Source organism: Giraffa tippelskirchi, chromosome 7 (assembly GCF_054371585.1).
Source record: "Giraffa tippelskirchi isolate mGirTip1 chromosome 7, T2T-mGirTip1v1.2.pri, whole genome shotgun sequence".
In the NCBI taxonomy this organism is placed as follows: Eukaryota; Metazoa; Chordata; class Mammalia; order Artiodactyla; family Giraffidae; genus Giraffa; species Giraffa tippelskirchi.
Window position 1 is genome coordinate 139410049 of NC_137281.1, and position 15680 is coordinate 139425728.

General features: G+C 33.9%; 1 protein-coding gene across 6 annotated transcripts in view; it reads left to right on the top strand.

Moving 5' to 3' along the window:
• PALS1 (protein associated with LIN7 1, MAGUK p55 family member) overlaps window positions 1-15680 on the top strand; it is a 74894-nt gene that overhangs the window by 37763 nt on the left and 21451 nt on the right. For all 6 annotated transcript variants that reach the window (XM_081513423.1, XM_081513426.1, XM_081513421.1 and 3 more), the window contains exons 4-7: window positions 9857-10065; window positions 12135-12212; window positions 13204-13350; window positions 14515-14676. In XM_081513423.1, the coding sequence (XP_081369549.1) occupies window positions 9857-10065; window positions 12135-12212; window positions 13204-13350; window positions 14515-14676 (596 nt within the window). The remainder of the gene's footprint in view (window positions 1-9856; window positions 10066-12134; window positions 12213-13203; window positions 13351-14514; window positions 14677-15680) is intronic.

A 15680-nucleotide genomic window follows, 5' to 3' on the forward strand; every position in this document is an offset into this window, starting at 1 on the left:
ATTTTAATTGGAGGATAATTACAATATTATGATGGTTTTTGCCATACATCAGTAGGAACCAACCATAGGTATATGTGTGTCCCCTCTATCCTGAACTCCCCCTCCCACCTCCCTCTCTACCCAATCCCTCTAGGTTGTCACAGAGCACTGGCTTTGGGTGCCCTGTGTCATACATCAAACTTGCCCTGGTTACCTGTTTCACATATGGTAATGTATAAGTTTCAGTGCTGTTCTCTCAAATCATCCCACCCTTTCCTTTTCCCACTGAGTCCAAAAGTCTGTTCTTTGTGTTTCCTTTGCTGCCCTGCATGCAGGATCATTGGTACCATCTTTCTATATTCCATATATATGCATTAATATACGGTATTTGTCTTTCTCTTTCTGACTCACTTCACTCTGTATAATAGGCTCTAGGTTCATCCACCTCATTAGAACTGACTCAAATGCATCCCTTTTATAGCTGAGTAATATTCCATTGTGTATATGTACCACAGCTTCCTTATCCGTTCATCTGTTGATGGACATCTAGGTTGCTTCCATGTTCCAGCTATTGTAAATAGTGCTGCATTGAACACTGGGGTACATGTGTCTTTCAGTTCTGGTTTCCTCAGGGTATATGCCCAGTAGTGGAATTGCTGGGTTGTGTTGTAGTTTTATTCCTAGTTTTTTAAGGAATTTCCATGCTGTTCTCCGTAGTGGTTGTATTAGTTTGCATTCCCACCAATGGTGTAAGAGGGTTCCCTTTTCTTCACACCCTCTCCAGCATTTATTGTTTGTAGACTTTTTGATGATGACTGTTCTAACCATGTGAGATGATGATACCTTATTGTGGTTCTGATTTGCATTTCTCTAATAATATGTGGTGTTGAGCATCTTTTGATGTGTTTATTAGCCATCTGTGTGTCTTCTTTGGAGAAATATCTGTTTAGATCTTCTGCTCACTTTTTGATTGGGTTGTTCACTTTTCTGGTATTGAGCTACATGAGCTGCTTATATATTTTGAAGATGGATTCTTTGTCAGTTGTTTCATTTGCTGTTAGAGAATATACATTTTTAATGGATCGCTAACAGAAGTTTGTGAAATAATATCCAAGTCAAACCCAGTCATGTTATAGAGAGGCCCAGAAATTTGAAATGGATTTTCCAGTGACATATATTGCAGCTAATAAGTAATCTAAGCCATAACCAGGACCCAGATATTCTGACCTCAAATTTAGATCTTTTTCTTGCTCACCAAATTCATTACAGTTTTGTCAAGAGAAAAATCATGAAGTTTTTGTACCTGATTGAGCAGTAATCATTTCAGTGGTATTTCTCCATTGTCTTACATTTGGAACTAAGATGTTTGCTCTGTCTTCTCTCTCAACTGTCTTTGCTTGTATACTTGTCTAGAATTTGTTTTTAATTTGTAACCCAATGTGTTAATGATTACTTACTGTTTAGAGTCTTTCATGAGCTTCTGATTATTTTTAACCTAGTCCACTGAAAACCAAAGCTCAGTGATGTGAATTTTATTTCCTTAAATTTAAAAAGAAAAAGGAAAGACTACCCATCCCAACTTAAGCGAGGATTTCCTAAGTGGAAGTTCTGATTTCAATTTAGTGGATAGATGTACTTTCCAGTACGTCTGGTACAACTGGTATAATTTCTTCATTTGTTGTTGTTTAGTAACTAAGTTGTATCTGTCTCTTTTCCAACCCTGTAGACTGTAGCCCGCCAGGCTCCTCTGTCTGTGGGATTTCCCAGGCAAGAATACTGAAGTGGGTTTCAATTTCCTTCTCCAGGAGATCTTCCCGACCCAGGGATGGAACCCGTTGTCTCCTGTATTGGCAGGCAGATAGATTACCACTGAGCCACCAGGGAAGCCCCATAATTTCCTCATCCTCTATACTATTAAGTTCCTCACCAGAATAGTCAGTTTGACTATACAGTTTAGGAGAAAAGAAATCTTTAATATAAGTTCTCAGGAAGAAGTCATGAAGTTGGTTGAAATATAGAAGTTTCTGAGGGTAGGTTAAAAGAATTGGTGGAAGAATCTTAATGCTAGAATAGGTCTCTAGAATCTTTTCATGTGAGGTAAATGATAGCAATAAGTGAAGATAACAAAACTAATCCAGGGGAGATGGTTATCTCCACTGCTTTTAAAAGATCTTTAGAAACGGAGATTCCTTAGCTTCCTTAGGTAATTTTATTGTTTACTCTTAGAGCCAAACAATTCGCCAGAGTCTTGGGAATCTGAGGGTAGAATTTTCAGATAGAGCAACTCTTGGTGATTGCTTTCTGTTACCTATTTTAGAGTCTTCATTCTGTTTCGTTTTAGGTGGTCAGGAGAGGGCCAAGAGGAAAGGGAGCATTCAGGGGGTGGGTTTGTGGACTTCTGTATGTGTATTCAGCTGATTAATTATCCCCAAACCAAATGTCAGTGATTTTTCTTACTTTTAGATAATATACTTTTTCTTTCAACATAAATGATCAAGATTTAGCTATTGTATCAAACGTTAGAGCAGATGATGCAAACTTAATGTTTATGGAACATCAAATAAGAGGAATGGATCAGACTGCAGGACAAGGAATTTGAACTAGATATAAAGCACTTGCTTGTAGGGAAGTTGTTCCAAACTAGAATTTATCACCAAAGCCAGATTTGTTATGTCCGCATCTGTCTTCCCCTCTGCACAGTGTACCCGTTTCTGTCTGACCTCGCTCCTGCCTTGTTCCGAGGACTGCTCTGCCTCAGTACTCCCTTCTTTGCTCACTCCCTGCTCTGCAATTGTGTTGTTTTTTTTCTCAGTAGCCCTGTGATTCTCCGTTTATGTCTCTACTTCTCTGCGTAAAGAACCATGCGGTTCTTTTTCTTTGTGCTTATTGTGTGTGGGAATGGGGAAGGGAGCCTCTGATCTGTCTATAGGGAGATCTCTCTTCTCTCTATAGTCTGTCCTCTGTTGTCTATCTTCATCATTATTGTAGAAGTAGGTACGTATTTGACAGAATGGATTTAGTTGCATCTGATTAGATTTTTCTCATTTCCTCTGGAATTGCACAGAATTTCAAATAACTTAAGTGGTTTTTGTTTAAGTATCATATATAATTACTGCATCAGACAATGGAACATTTCTTAAAGTGTGTAGAAAATGTGCTGTTCTTGAGTAACATGAAGTGCTTTTAAAGATATACCATATAAAAACAAAAGTTTTTTAAAAACTATAAAAACAAAGTTCTTTAAACCTACAACAAAATACCTTTCGAAATTAATAATTTTTTTATGAAACTAGAATGAATGTGTCAGAAATGAGAATCCCTGAGTAGATATTGCTAGCAATTATTTTTCTTTGTGACATCATACTTAATATCAAAGAAAAGACCCTTTATCAGAAGTCCATTCAGAATTTTCTAATAAAATTCATTATAATCAATATTTTAAGACTAATAATATAGATAGATATTTGTTGCTTTCTATGTGACTTTAAAACTATTGAACAGAGGCAGCATAATTTTTAATGTCTGTTAAATTTATAAACTGATGAAATTAATGTTTCTTTATAAATAAGTTTTTATCATTTAGTGTTTCATATTTTCTCTTAGATACTTCTTTAACTACATGTGGTTTAGTTCATATCTTCTGTCAAGCTACTTATAATGAAGTTTTAAAAACTTCTGAGTGTTTGGTAACTTAATCTGTTCTGTTTATTCATTAAACATTTTTAATGGAAATTTATTTGAACCTGAAGCGTGAGTGTATGTGAGGAAGCTTTCCTGCCTAAGAATACGATCTGGAAACTTTTCTAGCAAAATTGGCCATGAAAGCAGATACGGAATTTTTATGAAAACTGTCCACATAAATCACACTTATCAAATTTGCTATCTAACTTAGTTATCCAGGCTGGTGCTACACAATCAAAGATGTTTTTACAATATTTCTCAAAAAGCTATATGGCGTCTACATTCACAGATTGCAGTTTTGGTTTCTTTTGCTGAACCTTCCCAGTATACTATCTAGCATATTATTGTGCTTATGTTAGAATTGAAATAAAATATTCTGAGAAAATACTTAAAGCACAAGACACTTGGTGAAAATAGTAGTAATAAATGCAACAGTATTGTAAAAGTAGCATTTGGGGGGTGCCTTATATGTGTGAACATATACAGACACAGTTAACTAGAAGAAATTCTGTCTACAGATAATGGTAAAGTAGAATGTGTAAGCACCTCTAAATGCTAGTCAGTGTACATTACATGATTCTGTATTAGGTGAAAAGACATCTCAGGTCAGCTTTTCTAAAGCAGATAAATGACGTATCACAATCAAGCCCTAAAATCTAAATAATAATAATGTTTATCTTTTTAAAATCCCTTGGCATGGCAGGAAAAGCATTTCCTTGGAAGTCAAAGAAAAACATTTCTTCACCCAGGTGCCGTTTTTGTGTGTGACTTCATTTTCTGCATCTGAAGAGATTTGATCTGAACTATGTATGTCTCAGGTTTTGGTGGTTTTTCTAAATTGAGAAAAATTTGTCAGATTTTAGGAGGATTAAAATATATGTATTTATGCCTATAATATAGATATTGTTCTAAATCTTTCTATTCAGTATTGGCAGTGACCAATGTGAAATTCAGGCCAAATTTGTATCACGCCACCTGATGTAAAGAGCCAACTCATTGGAAAAGACCCTGATGCTGGAGAAGATTGAAGGCAGGAGGAGAAAGGGATGGTAGAGGATCTGATGGCTAGATAGCATCACCAACTTAATGGACGTGAATTTGAGCAAATTCCAGGAGACAGTGGGGGACAGAAGAGCCTGGTGTGCTACAGTCCACAAGGTTGCAAAGAGTCAGACATGGCTTAGTAACTGAACAACAACAACACATATTTGTAGTTTTTCAATAATGGTTGGTGATGTTTTATTGTACAAGCTGAGCTTAAGTGCAAGTGATCTCAATGTAGTCTGGCAACATTGACTGATGTACTAAGTCTGGAGATAACTTCTAAAAAGGGATAATTTCAGTGAAAACAGTTTTTACTAATTAAACAACAAAAAATGTGAGTAAGACTTCATAAAGGTTAGTGGAATTGTAAAGGATAATAATTAACAAGATTAAATTGGTCTTGATGATAACCTTCAAAATTTGAATGTGAAATCCAGTTAAATTTGTAATTTCTGGCACATGGCATAGTCCTTAAGTTCTCCCAAAAGCCTTTACGTAAGTAAGATCTGTCCTAGCCCTGTAGATCTTATGTTGGTCCCTGACTTCCTGAGAGAAAGACATTTCCAGTTTGACCCTGAAATTTTTTTTTCCTGGATTTTAAACTGTCGTGGATGGTCTTTATGTCTTTGAATTCCTCAGTATGAGCACAATTTGGACAGATTGACCAGATTTTATCTTTCTTTGGAACCGTATTCCTTACCTGAGTTCCTATTAACATGAGAAGGCTACTCATTTCTTAGAACTTGAAAGCAATCATCCCTTTTGGACTAACCACAAAAATTGCCTATTTCCTGTCCATGCAAAATCTCAGCATCTCAACTGTTATCTGATCTCCTGAAATAAGGTCAGTGATCTCTAGTTTTATCTCTCATTAAGCCATTTCTAGTTTAGATTATCCTATCTTACTTTCCTTTTTCCTTGGGATACTTACATATATTTAAAATATCCTAAAAATGAAAATTATATGCTGTGTTTACCACAGAAGTGAAAAAGGGCAATAAAAGAATTTGTCACAAAGGAGGAAGTAGAATATCTGTAATGCAGACACAAAAATTCAGTACAGCAATCAAGGTTATTTAATACAGAAGAAAATGGGTTTGGGTACCTTAGTTATTCCCAAGTATATCATGTCTTAAAATATTACAGCTAGAACTGCACAACTGCTGTTAATAAAGCGTGTAAGTCATTGGTTCTTGAGAGTACATAATCAACTTAAATATATAGGTGTATATATATATAATTAAAGATGACAGGGGATTCTGATTGTGTTTCAGGTAGAATTCAGGACATAAGTATCTTTGTAAATTTCCTGATTCTCATAAATACCTTTGATTAAAAAACCATTGTTCTGATATAGCAAGAAAATTATATTCAGTATGTTCTACGTAAGCCTGCAGGGATATTTATAAAATCTGTGTAATTCTAGTCATTAAGGAAAAAAAGATCTAATAGATAAGTGGTCAAAAGATAAGCAGAAAATTGAGGGAAAAAGAAATATAAATGACTGTTCACCTTGTGAAAATACATTGAAACTGACTACTGGATAAAGAAATGCATGGTTTCCTAACCAGATCACCAAAAATGAAAAATTTGGTCTGTTTGTAGAAACAGGCACTCAAGTTCTTTGATGGGAACAGTATGAGTTAGTACAAATCTATGAGGGCAGTTGGGCAACCTGTATAAAAGTTTTAAATGTTTTTATTATCTGATAAGTGAAAGTTACTCAGTCGTGTCCGACTCTTTGCAACCCCATGGACTATACAGTCCATGGAATTCTCCAGGCCAGAATACTGGAGTGGGTGGGTAGCCTTTCCCTTCTCCAGGGAATCTTCCCAACCCAGGAATTGAACACAGCTCTCCCATGTTGTAGGCAGATTCTTTACCAGCTGAGCCACAAGGGAAGCCCTGATAAGTAATTTTATGCTAAGAATTTATTCTGTAGACATTGGAAAATATCAGATTGCAAAACAGCATTTATAATGTGGTCTCTGTGGTTAAGACCAGCATTTTTTAAATGTCTGAAAGGCTATATAGTGTAACAAAATAGTACCAGTAGTTAAATAGCTGAAAGGTATGACTACAGATTAAAAATTTTTAATATCCATATTTTAGTGTCTTTGTGGGTGGTTTTGGTACATAGAGATTATGCAGAAATACCTTTGCCTCTAAAAATTTAATTCTCCCTGGGCTTGAAGAGACACAGTAGGGAGATTGTTACCTTTGGGGCTGACTAAAGTTGCTTATTGATTTGTCAGCAGTGAAATCTGAAGCTTCTGATTTTCTCATTGCCCTGACAACCAGGCTAAGCCCCTTTAAACAGTAAAATTTTAAATGGAAATCCCATAATCTACTCAGAAAGGTTATAGTCTTCAGGAGAGTATAGTCAGCTGCTTTGTTGATTTTGTAATTCTTCTTCCTTTTAAGATATTTAAAATGTCTTCCTGTTTTACTCTGTTACTGTTAAGTCGCTTCAGTCGTGTCTGACTCTGTGCGACCCCATAGACGGCAGCCCACCAGGCTCTGCCGTCCTTGGGATTCTCCAGGCAAGAATACTGGAGTGGGTTGCCATTTCCTTCTCCAGTGCATGAAAGGGAAAAGTGAAAGTGAAGTCACTCAGTTGTGTCCGACTGTTAGTGACCCCATGGACTGTAGCCTACCAGGCTGCTCCATCCACGGGATTTTCCAGGCAAGAGTACTGGAGTGGGGTGCCATTGCTACTCTAAAGATACTTTAAGGATATTGAATTCTTCATACTCTGAGAATTCTTTATATGCTTAGGTAATTTCTGTGGTAACTTCTTTGAATTTGATGAAATCTGATGCCATATTCTTCCCAGCACTGCTTTATTGATGTACAGTTGGCAAAAAAATTTTATGTATCCAAAGTGTACAATCTGATGTTGTAAAATATACCACAATTAAGTTGATTAACACATCCATCACCTCACATATTTACCTTTTGTGTGTGTGGTGAGAATGCCTAAGATCTACTCTCACTACATTTCAAGTATACAATACAGTATTGACTGTAATCACCGTGCTACCCATTAGATCCTCAGAATTTATCCACCTTAAAACTGACAGTGTGTACTCTTTGATCAACATCTTTCAGTTTTCCCTATCTATATTTTGTCTCCTCTTGTAGATAAATCATTAACTTATAGCTAATTATTTGGTTCTGGATCACAACTTTGTAGGTTGTTCAGATGACTGTTTTGACTTTCTGATTTTTTTCCTGTCTTTTTTTTGGGGGGGGGCTACATTTTAAGTTACTGGAAAACTTTTTTTTTTTTGAGAACTACAGCAGTTTTGATTTGGGGTGAGGGTTGGAAGATGGGGAACTTCAGAAGAGCTGATTAAAAGAGCTATTCTAATCTATAAAATATTTAACTACTATTTAGTAGTAGGATATAAGAATTAATAACCTTTCTGCAGGCCCTATATGAAGAAAACTAACAGACTTAAACCAAGAGGGTTTTTTTTCAATTATTATTTTTCATGGGACTATATAAGACACAGATGTACACAGACAGTAGCTACTATTAAGTTTTTTCCAGAATCATTTATAGTTTTAATTTTAGACAGCATCTCAGTAGGTTTTTTCTTTTTGGCTACATAGGAGATAGGGAGGAGGCATCTTAAAAATGATTTTGTAGCTCACTTGAAGTCAAAACATTTTTGAAAAAGTAATGCGCAAGTTTTTGTCATGTCAATCAATATGAGTGTAGACTATAATGTTACTTGAAGAAGATTGCAGTTCTGATAAACCAGTGGACTAGAAACAGACCCTGATAGATATAAGAATTTGGTTGTATCATAAATCAGTAGAAAAGAAGAGATTATTCAATAAATGTTGTTAGAATAATTGGTTAACTGTTTGGAAGAAATGAAGTTCAAATTTCCCCTCAAATCTATACAAAATTAATTCTAGATGGATTGAAGTTACCTGTGGAATAGAACCCATAAGTTTTAAATGTGGGTAAACATTTAATGACCTGTGAAAGTGAAAGTTGTGTTCAGCTCTTTGTGACCCCATGGACTGTACAGTCCGTGGAATTCTCCAGGCCAGAATACTGGAGTGAGTAGCCTTTCCCTTCTCCAGGGGATCCACCTATCCCTGTGTGATTTCTCTCACTGTTTATGCTTATAAACTTAATGACCTGGGGAAGAAGTTTATAAGCATAGAGACAGTGAGAGAAATCACACAGGAATAGGTGGATTATTTTTAACACATAATAGCCAAAAAATATCTACAGTAAAGTTACCACAAATAAAATTATCAGACAGAAAAATTAGAAAACTATTTCCCGCAATGTGACAAAGTGTATACATGAGCACATATCTACCTGTTGGGGGTCAGAGAAGAGGCAACATGTGGTTCTTACCCATTTTGGAATAACCTCCTTCAAGAAAAATGTATGTGCTACATATGGACACTAATAGGAACATGCAAACATACACATACCCCAGTTTTTCAGTATCATCTTAGGAGACTCGTATGTTCATAAGAGTTCTTATGGACCACAGAAGTGCTTGGTAAATACAAGTAAGCTTCAACATCCCTGTTAAAGAAATGGAAGGGTTTTAAAAATGATAATATTTGAATATTGGTAATGGGATGTGAATTAATAAAACCTCCCTAGAAAACTCTTTGGCTTTTAAAATGTCAGAATGGTATTTTAAAATGCCATTTCTTGGAATTATTTTAAGGAACATCAGAATCTCAGACATATTTTTACACAGCAATGATCATTATGTACAGAAATGCTTATTACTTACACTACCAAAAAATTGGAAGCTCCCTGAATGCTCATTTTAATCTAATGGTTATTATAAGTTCTAGTTTAGACATGTAATGGAACATCAAGGAGCCATTATATATGTTTTTGTAAAGACTGATGATGTGGGAAAACTAAATGTCCTGTTAAATGAAAAAAGGAAATGCCATGAGAATTTTTTAAAGTTGTTTGTAAGTGATGGGACTATTGGTGGTTTAAAAATCAGTAAAATCACAGTGATTTGACACTCAAAAAATAGGTAAGTTTTTTTTTCCAAAACTTATATTGTTATTGATTCAAGAAATTTTATCTTAAAACACTTGTGGAATTAAGACGGAAAATTAATTTTTTGATACCTTTTCCTTCTCCTACTAGAAGTGGAAGACTTGTTTTCTTCACTTAAACATATCCAACATACCTTGGTAGATTCTCAGAGCCAGGAGGATATTTCACTGCTTTTACAACTTGTACAAAATAAAGATTTCCAGAATGCGTTTAAGATACACAATGCTGTCACAGTACACATGAACAAGGCCAGTCCTCCATTTCCTCTTATCTCCAATGCACAAGATCTTGCACAGGAGGTATGTATTCTGAATATCTCATTGACATATACAAGGTAATTGTTAGTGGTAGTGAGGCAGTATTCTTGGAAAATACTGCTGTGACTCTAAGGTTCATTAGAATTAATTACTACTCATCACATGTTGATAATTTATGTGTTAGGAAAAATTCACTTAACGTGTATTTTATCCTGAAAAAAAAAGTATACTTAGTTCTGAAATAAGACTCAGTTCCATGAAAAGAAGAGCATTGGTTTTATTTATATGGCTGTATATTTAGATAGTAAGAGGAATATTTCTCTAAATTGCTAAATGGGAAATTTTTTTAATACTTTTAGTATAGTTTTATTTTAAGCAGTATACATTATAAACTGAGATAAATCAGTACTGATGAGATTAAATTATGTTGGATAATCAGTTATTATAAACACATAACTTCTAAGATTTGTGACTTGTATTGAATACATATAGAACCCAATATATATTTAGAAACATCCTTTTCTAGGTGCCAAAACTAGAGAACAGGCTAGTTCTGATGCTGTCATTGCTGTGATCTACTTGTGCTCAAATTGATTAGTCTCAAAATTATTATCTTAGGTTCAATAGGGAAATTACTTTAAAAATTATTTAAAATAACCATAAGAGTTGTTAGAGAATTACTGGATTCCTATTTTAATCATGAGTTAACTTTTATTAAAAAATTATATATTAATTTATTTCTATATTTTCATCAATGGTGATAATTTTGCTTTTGTTAATCTGCATTGTTACAAAGTGCTCTTTTTGGTACTGGAGTAGGGATAGAAAAAGGAGGAGAATCAGAGATACTGATAATGAGAACATATATAATATTTGAGGAAAAATAGCCCACAGAGCAAATTTTAAATATTTATGATAGAAGAAAAGATTGAAAATAATTCAACTGAACATACAGTTCACGTGATTAGAAATTAGAAGGGGAAGTAAGTGAAAACCGAAAAAGGAATTAGATTACTTAAATAGATTTAACATTAAAAGTTTCTTTTTTTTAGAGAACAAGAAAATAGAGAAACCATTGACAAGTTAGATGAAAAAAACACTAATGTTAGCAAAGATAAAAGCATAAATTGTAACAAATTATAAGTTTATATTGTTAAGTATGAAAGTGCCATCACCTGGGTGGTTTTTGTAAGAAAATAAAAATTGCCAAAAGCGACTTACAGATAGCTGAAAAAAGTAGTAACAGTAGATAAAATTGAAAGAAATCTACTCCTCAAAAAACTGCCAGACCCAGATAATTTTACAAACTCCTTCAAAACATTAGGGAACATAGGTTAAATAAACTGTTTTCACACATAAATATTGACTATTTCCCATCTGATTGTACTTGGATAATATAATCTAGATACTAACAACAAATAGCTAACCAGTATATGTGACTATACTCACCAAGTAGAGGTCAATTCATTTTATGAACATTAATATAGAAATCTTAAAATATGAGTAACTCACATCTAAAAATATATTAAAATAACAATTTACTGTGTGCTAGGTAATGTACTAAGCAGTTTATATGGATTATCTCAATCTTTTAAGAGCCATGAGTAAGGAAACAGGCTAAAAGAAATTCATAATCAAGTGGAGTTTATACTAAGAGTGGAAGAATTGCTTGACTTGAGGAAAATTTTTAATATAATTCATTATAGTATAGTGGTTATTCTGTCACTCTCATATAAATTTATCTTGTTAATCTAACTCTAAAATATCCTCTCTGGTTGAAAATGTAGTTACATAAATGTATGATTAAAAATATAAAATAGCATAACTGTTAGACTAGCTTTTCTCTTATATAATTATTAGTCTATTTTATAATATATTTGCAGAAATTTTCAAGAAGGAAATGCCTCATTCATAGTCATAAATAAAAATGCTATTGTCAATCATGGTAAGATTGAAAATTCTGAGAAAAAACATTTTAAAAATGATAATTCTTTCTAGTGCTTTTCTGTCTCACAAATAAATAGTTTTTACAATTTTAAATCCTACCCTTTTAAAAAATCTGTACAAATGTCATATTTTTCTGTAACCTAGGAATAATCTTTGTTTCTTAGGTACAAACTGTTTTGAAGCCAGTTCACCAGAAGGAAGGACAAGAATTAACTGCTCTGCTGAATGCTCCACATATTCAGGTAGGAAATGGACAGAACATTATATATGTGGTTTTTCCAGCATTCAGTATCACTTTGAATCAGTCTCTTGGACTAACAAAGAGCTCAAATATTATGTAGCCTATTTTGATTGTTGTTGTTATTCAGTCACTCAATTGTGTCCAACTCTTTGCAACCCCATGGACTACAGCACTCCAGGCTTCCCTGTCCTTCACTATCTCCCGGAGTTTTCTCAAACTCATGTCCATTGAGTCAGTGATGCCATCCAACCATCTCAGCCTCTCTCGTCCCCTTCTCCTCCTGCCTTCTGTCTTCCCAGCAACAGGGTCTTTTCCAGTGAGTCGCCTGTTCGCATCAGGTGGCCAAATATTACAGCTTAGGTTTCAGCATCAGTCCTTCCAGTGAATATTCAGGACTGATTTCCTTTAAGGTTGACTGGTTTCATCTTGTTGCTGTCCAGGGGACTCTCAAGAGTCTTCTCTAGCACCACAGTTCGAAGGCATCAGTTCTTCAGTGCTTGGCCTTTTTTACTGTCCAGCTCTCACATCCATACATGGCTACTGGAAAAACTGTATCTTTGACTAAAAAAACATAGCTTTGATTGTTTACATCACAAAGTAATTATTGTTGGATTATATACTTTTCTACTTAAAATTAACCACAATATTTTTGAAACAACTTATTTACAAATTTCTCCTTTTTGGTTATATTTTTCTGTAAATTTTAATTATAATGTTGGACCCTTAAAGTGATTCTGTTTTTATGAAGTTTAATAAGCATTTTAGACTTTCATAACTCATCCTAGAGTATTTCTTAGTGTAACTAACACATGTTAGTTAGCTAAAAAAGATACAGAGCTGCATCTGTACTTTATTTGGAAACAGATCTGAATATATATATAGCACTTTTAAATGTTTAATGAGCAGGAGACTTTGTACATGATTAGGTTAAAATCTCTCTCCAGAAATAAGTCATGTTGTTACTTTAAATGCTTTGGGTTTCTTTGAAACAGGCACTTTTACTGGCCCATGATAAGGTTGCTGAGCAGGAAATGCAGCTAGAGCCTATTACAGATGAGAGAGTTTATGAAAGTGTTGGCCAATATGGAGGAGAAACTGTAAAAATAGTTCGTATAGAAAAGGCTCGAGATATTCCATTGGTGAGTGTTCCACATCTCTGATACGAGATCCTTTCCACAGGGAGATCTTCTGTATAATTGAAGACCCTTTACATTTCTGGTAGTTTCTCTCTTTTGAGGCTAATTTTTTGGAATTCTTTTATGTTCTTGCTCATACTCCTTATTAGGCTGAGAAGAATTTGTTCATCTTTTCTCATCCATAATTTGATGAAAAAATAGGTTGTGAAGTAATTGAACAAAGAAGGGACAGGTAATCTGCTTCATTATTCTTCCAGCTTTTAAAAAAAAACAAGTTAGAAATTGTGATCATTTCATTCAATGTAATTACTGACATACTTCACATATGTTTAGAAGTATGCTTTGTTTAATGTTAATATTTTGTAGTTATTATATGTAAATGTTTTTTCTGTTAGTCTGCTATTATTACCTTAATTTTGTTCTTTTTTATTTTCAGAGAAATAGTCTTGAATCCTAAGATCTTAAATTTTCTTGCATAATATGGTACATGAAATAGGGACTGTATTTTATTAAAAGGCAGTTTATGTAATGAGGTTTTATTCCCCACCAAAAAAAAAAGAAATTGGAAAAGTTATGACAAATTTTTAAAATAAAGATTCAGGAGAAAAGTGTTACAAACTGTCTACTTTTAAGCTTTATTCAGATTTCCATTTTTTGACTATGTATATTTCAGTTTGCTTCTGATTTGTATCATAAATATTTAATACATTTTAATGTGAATTGGATACAGCTATAGTATTTAATATTTTTATTATTAACCAGATTAGTATTCATCTCTTCATGATATTTTGAATTTAAAAAGATTTTCAGTTACAAGTCATGTTCACTAATTGTACCTAAATATAGTATAACCATTTGAATAGCATCTACCATATAAAGAACAAATTTGATTATATGCTTTCACTTTATTTTTGAGCAAGTGCATTTTTATGCTGTTGTATGCTTCAAAAGTCTGATTTTAGAATTTTAACAAATAGAATGCTTCCGAAGCAGAAAATGTGGAGGAAATGATCAGCTTTCAGACTTATTGCCATGGTTACTGTATGTAAATAAATTTTTTTCTCCAGATAAATGAAGGCTAATATTGTTAGCTAGAAAAGTAAGAATTTAAAAATGAGGAAATAAAAATGCATTTAAAAAAAATTTGACTTGAATTTTTTTTTTTAGGGTGCTACAGTTCGTAATGAAATGGATTCTGTCATCATTAGTCGGATAGTTAAAGGGGGTGCTGCAGAAAAAAGTGGTCTGTTACATGAAGGAGATGAAGTTCTGGAAATTAATGGCATTGAAATTCGGGGGAAAGATGTCAATGAGGTTTTTGACTTGTTGGTAAGTTGACACAGGGAGAAGAATAATTGATACAGTCTCAAACATTGTTTCCTTCAGTAGACTTCAGAATAAATATTTTAAAAGCATTTTAAAAATAACTGTTAAGATATCTATATAATTTCTAGCATAATTTTCACATATAATTATTTCCACAATATTTACTAGTAGCACTTTATTCTTGTGGGAACACTACTAATTTTATCTATACTGTTAGGTACATTTTATTTGCCTCTGAAATCACTAATAATAACTCATTAAATCATTCAAAATATATGTGTTAAGTGCCTCCTATGTGCTAGCTGCTAGGGAAACAGTAACAAAACAAAGTTCATACCCTCATGATTTTTTTGTTCATTTTATTATCTACAATTGATCCTTGCTTTTTTAACAGTATTAGATAATAACAATGGTATAGTTCTACACTGTTCACTATAATAGCCATTAGCTACATGTGCTGGTTATTTCTATTTAAATTAAGTAAAATTTAAAATTGAGTTCCTCATTCATGTATGTAGGCTAAGTTGCTTCAGTCATGTCTAACTCTTTGCAAGCCTATGGGCCATAGCCTGCCAGGCTCCTCTGTCCATGGGATTCTCCAGGCAAAAATACTGGAGTGGGTTGCCATGCCCTCCTCCGGGGATCGAACCCATATCTCTTACATCTACCTGCATTGGCAGGTGGGTTGTTAAACATACCAATGCCACCTGCGAAGCCCTCAGTAGCCGCATTTCAGATGTTCAAGAGCAGTGTGTTACTAATGGCTATCATATTACAGTGTAGATTAACGAACATGGCATTCTGCAATTCCAGTCCACTGATCAGAATTCTGTCATCTCAGAAAGTTCTATTAGACTGCTGGTATAATCAGGCAGCAATTTAGAGTCAACTTTTGAGGCCAGTCTATGATCACCTCATATATATTCATAAACCACATTTATAGTCTTATTTACTTAATATCAGTTGTTACATTAGAATTCCTCCTATATGCGGACATTTGTTGTCAG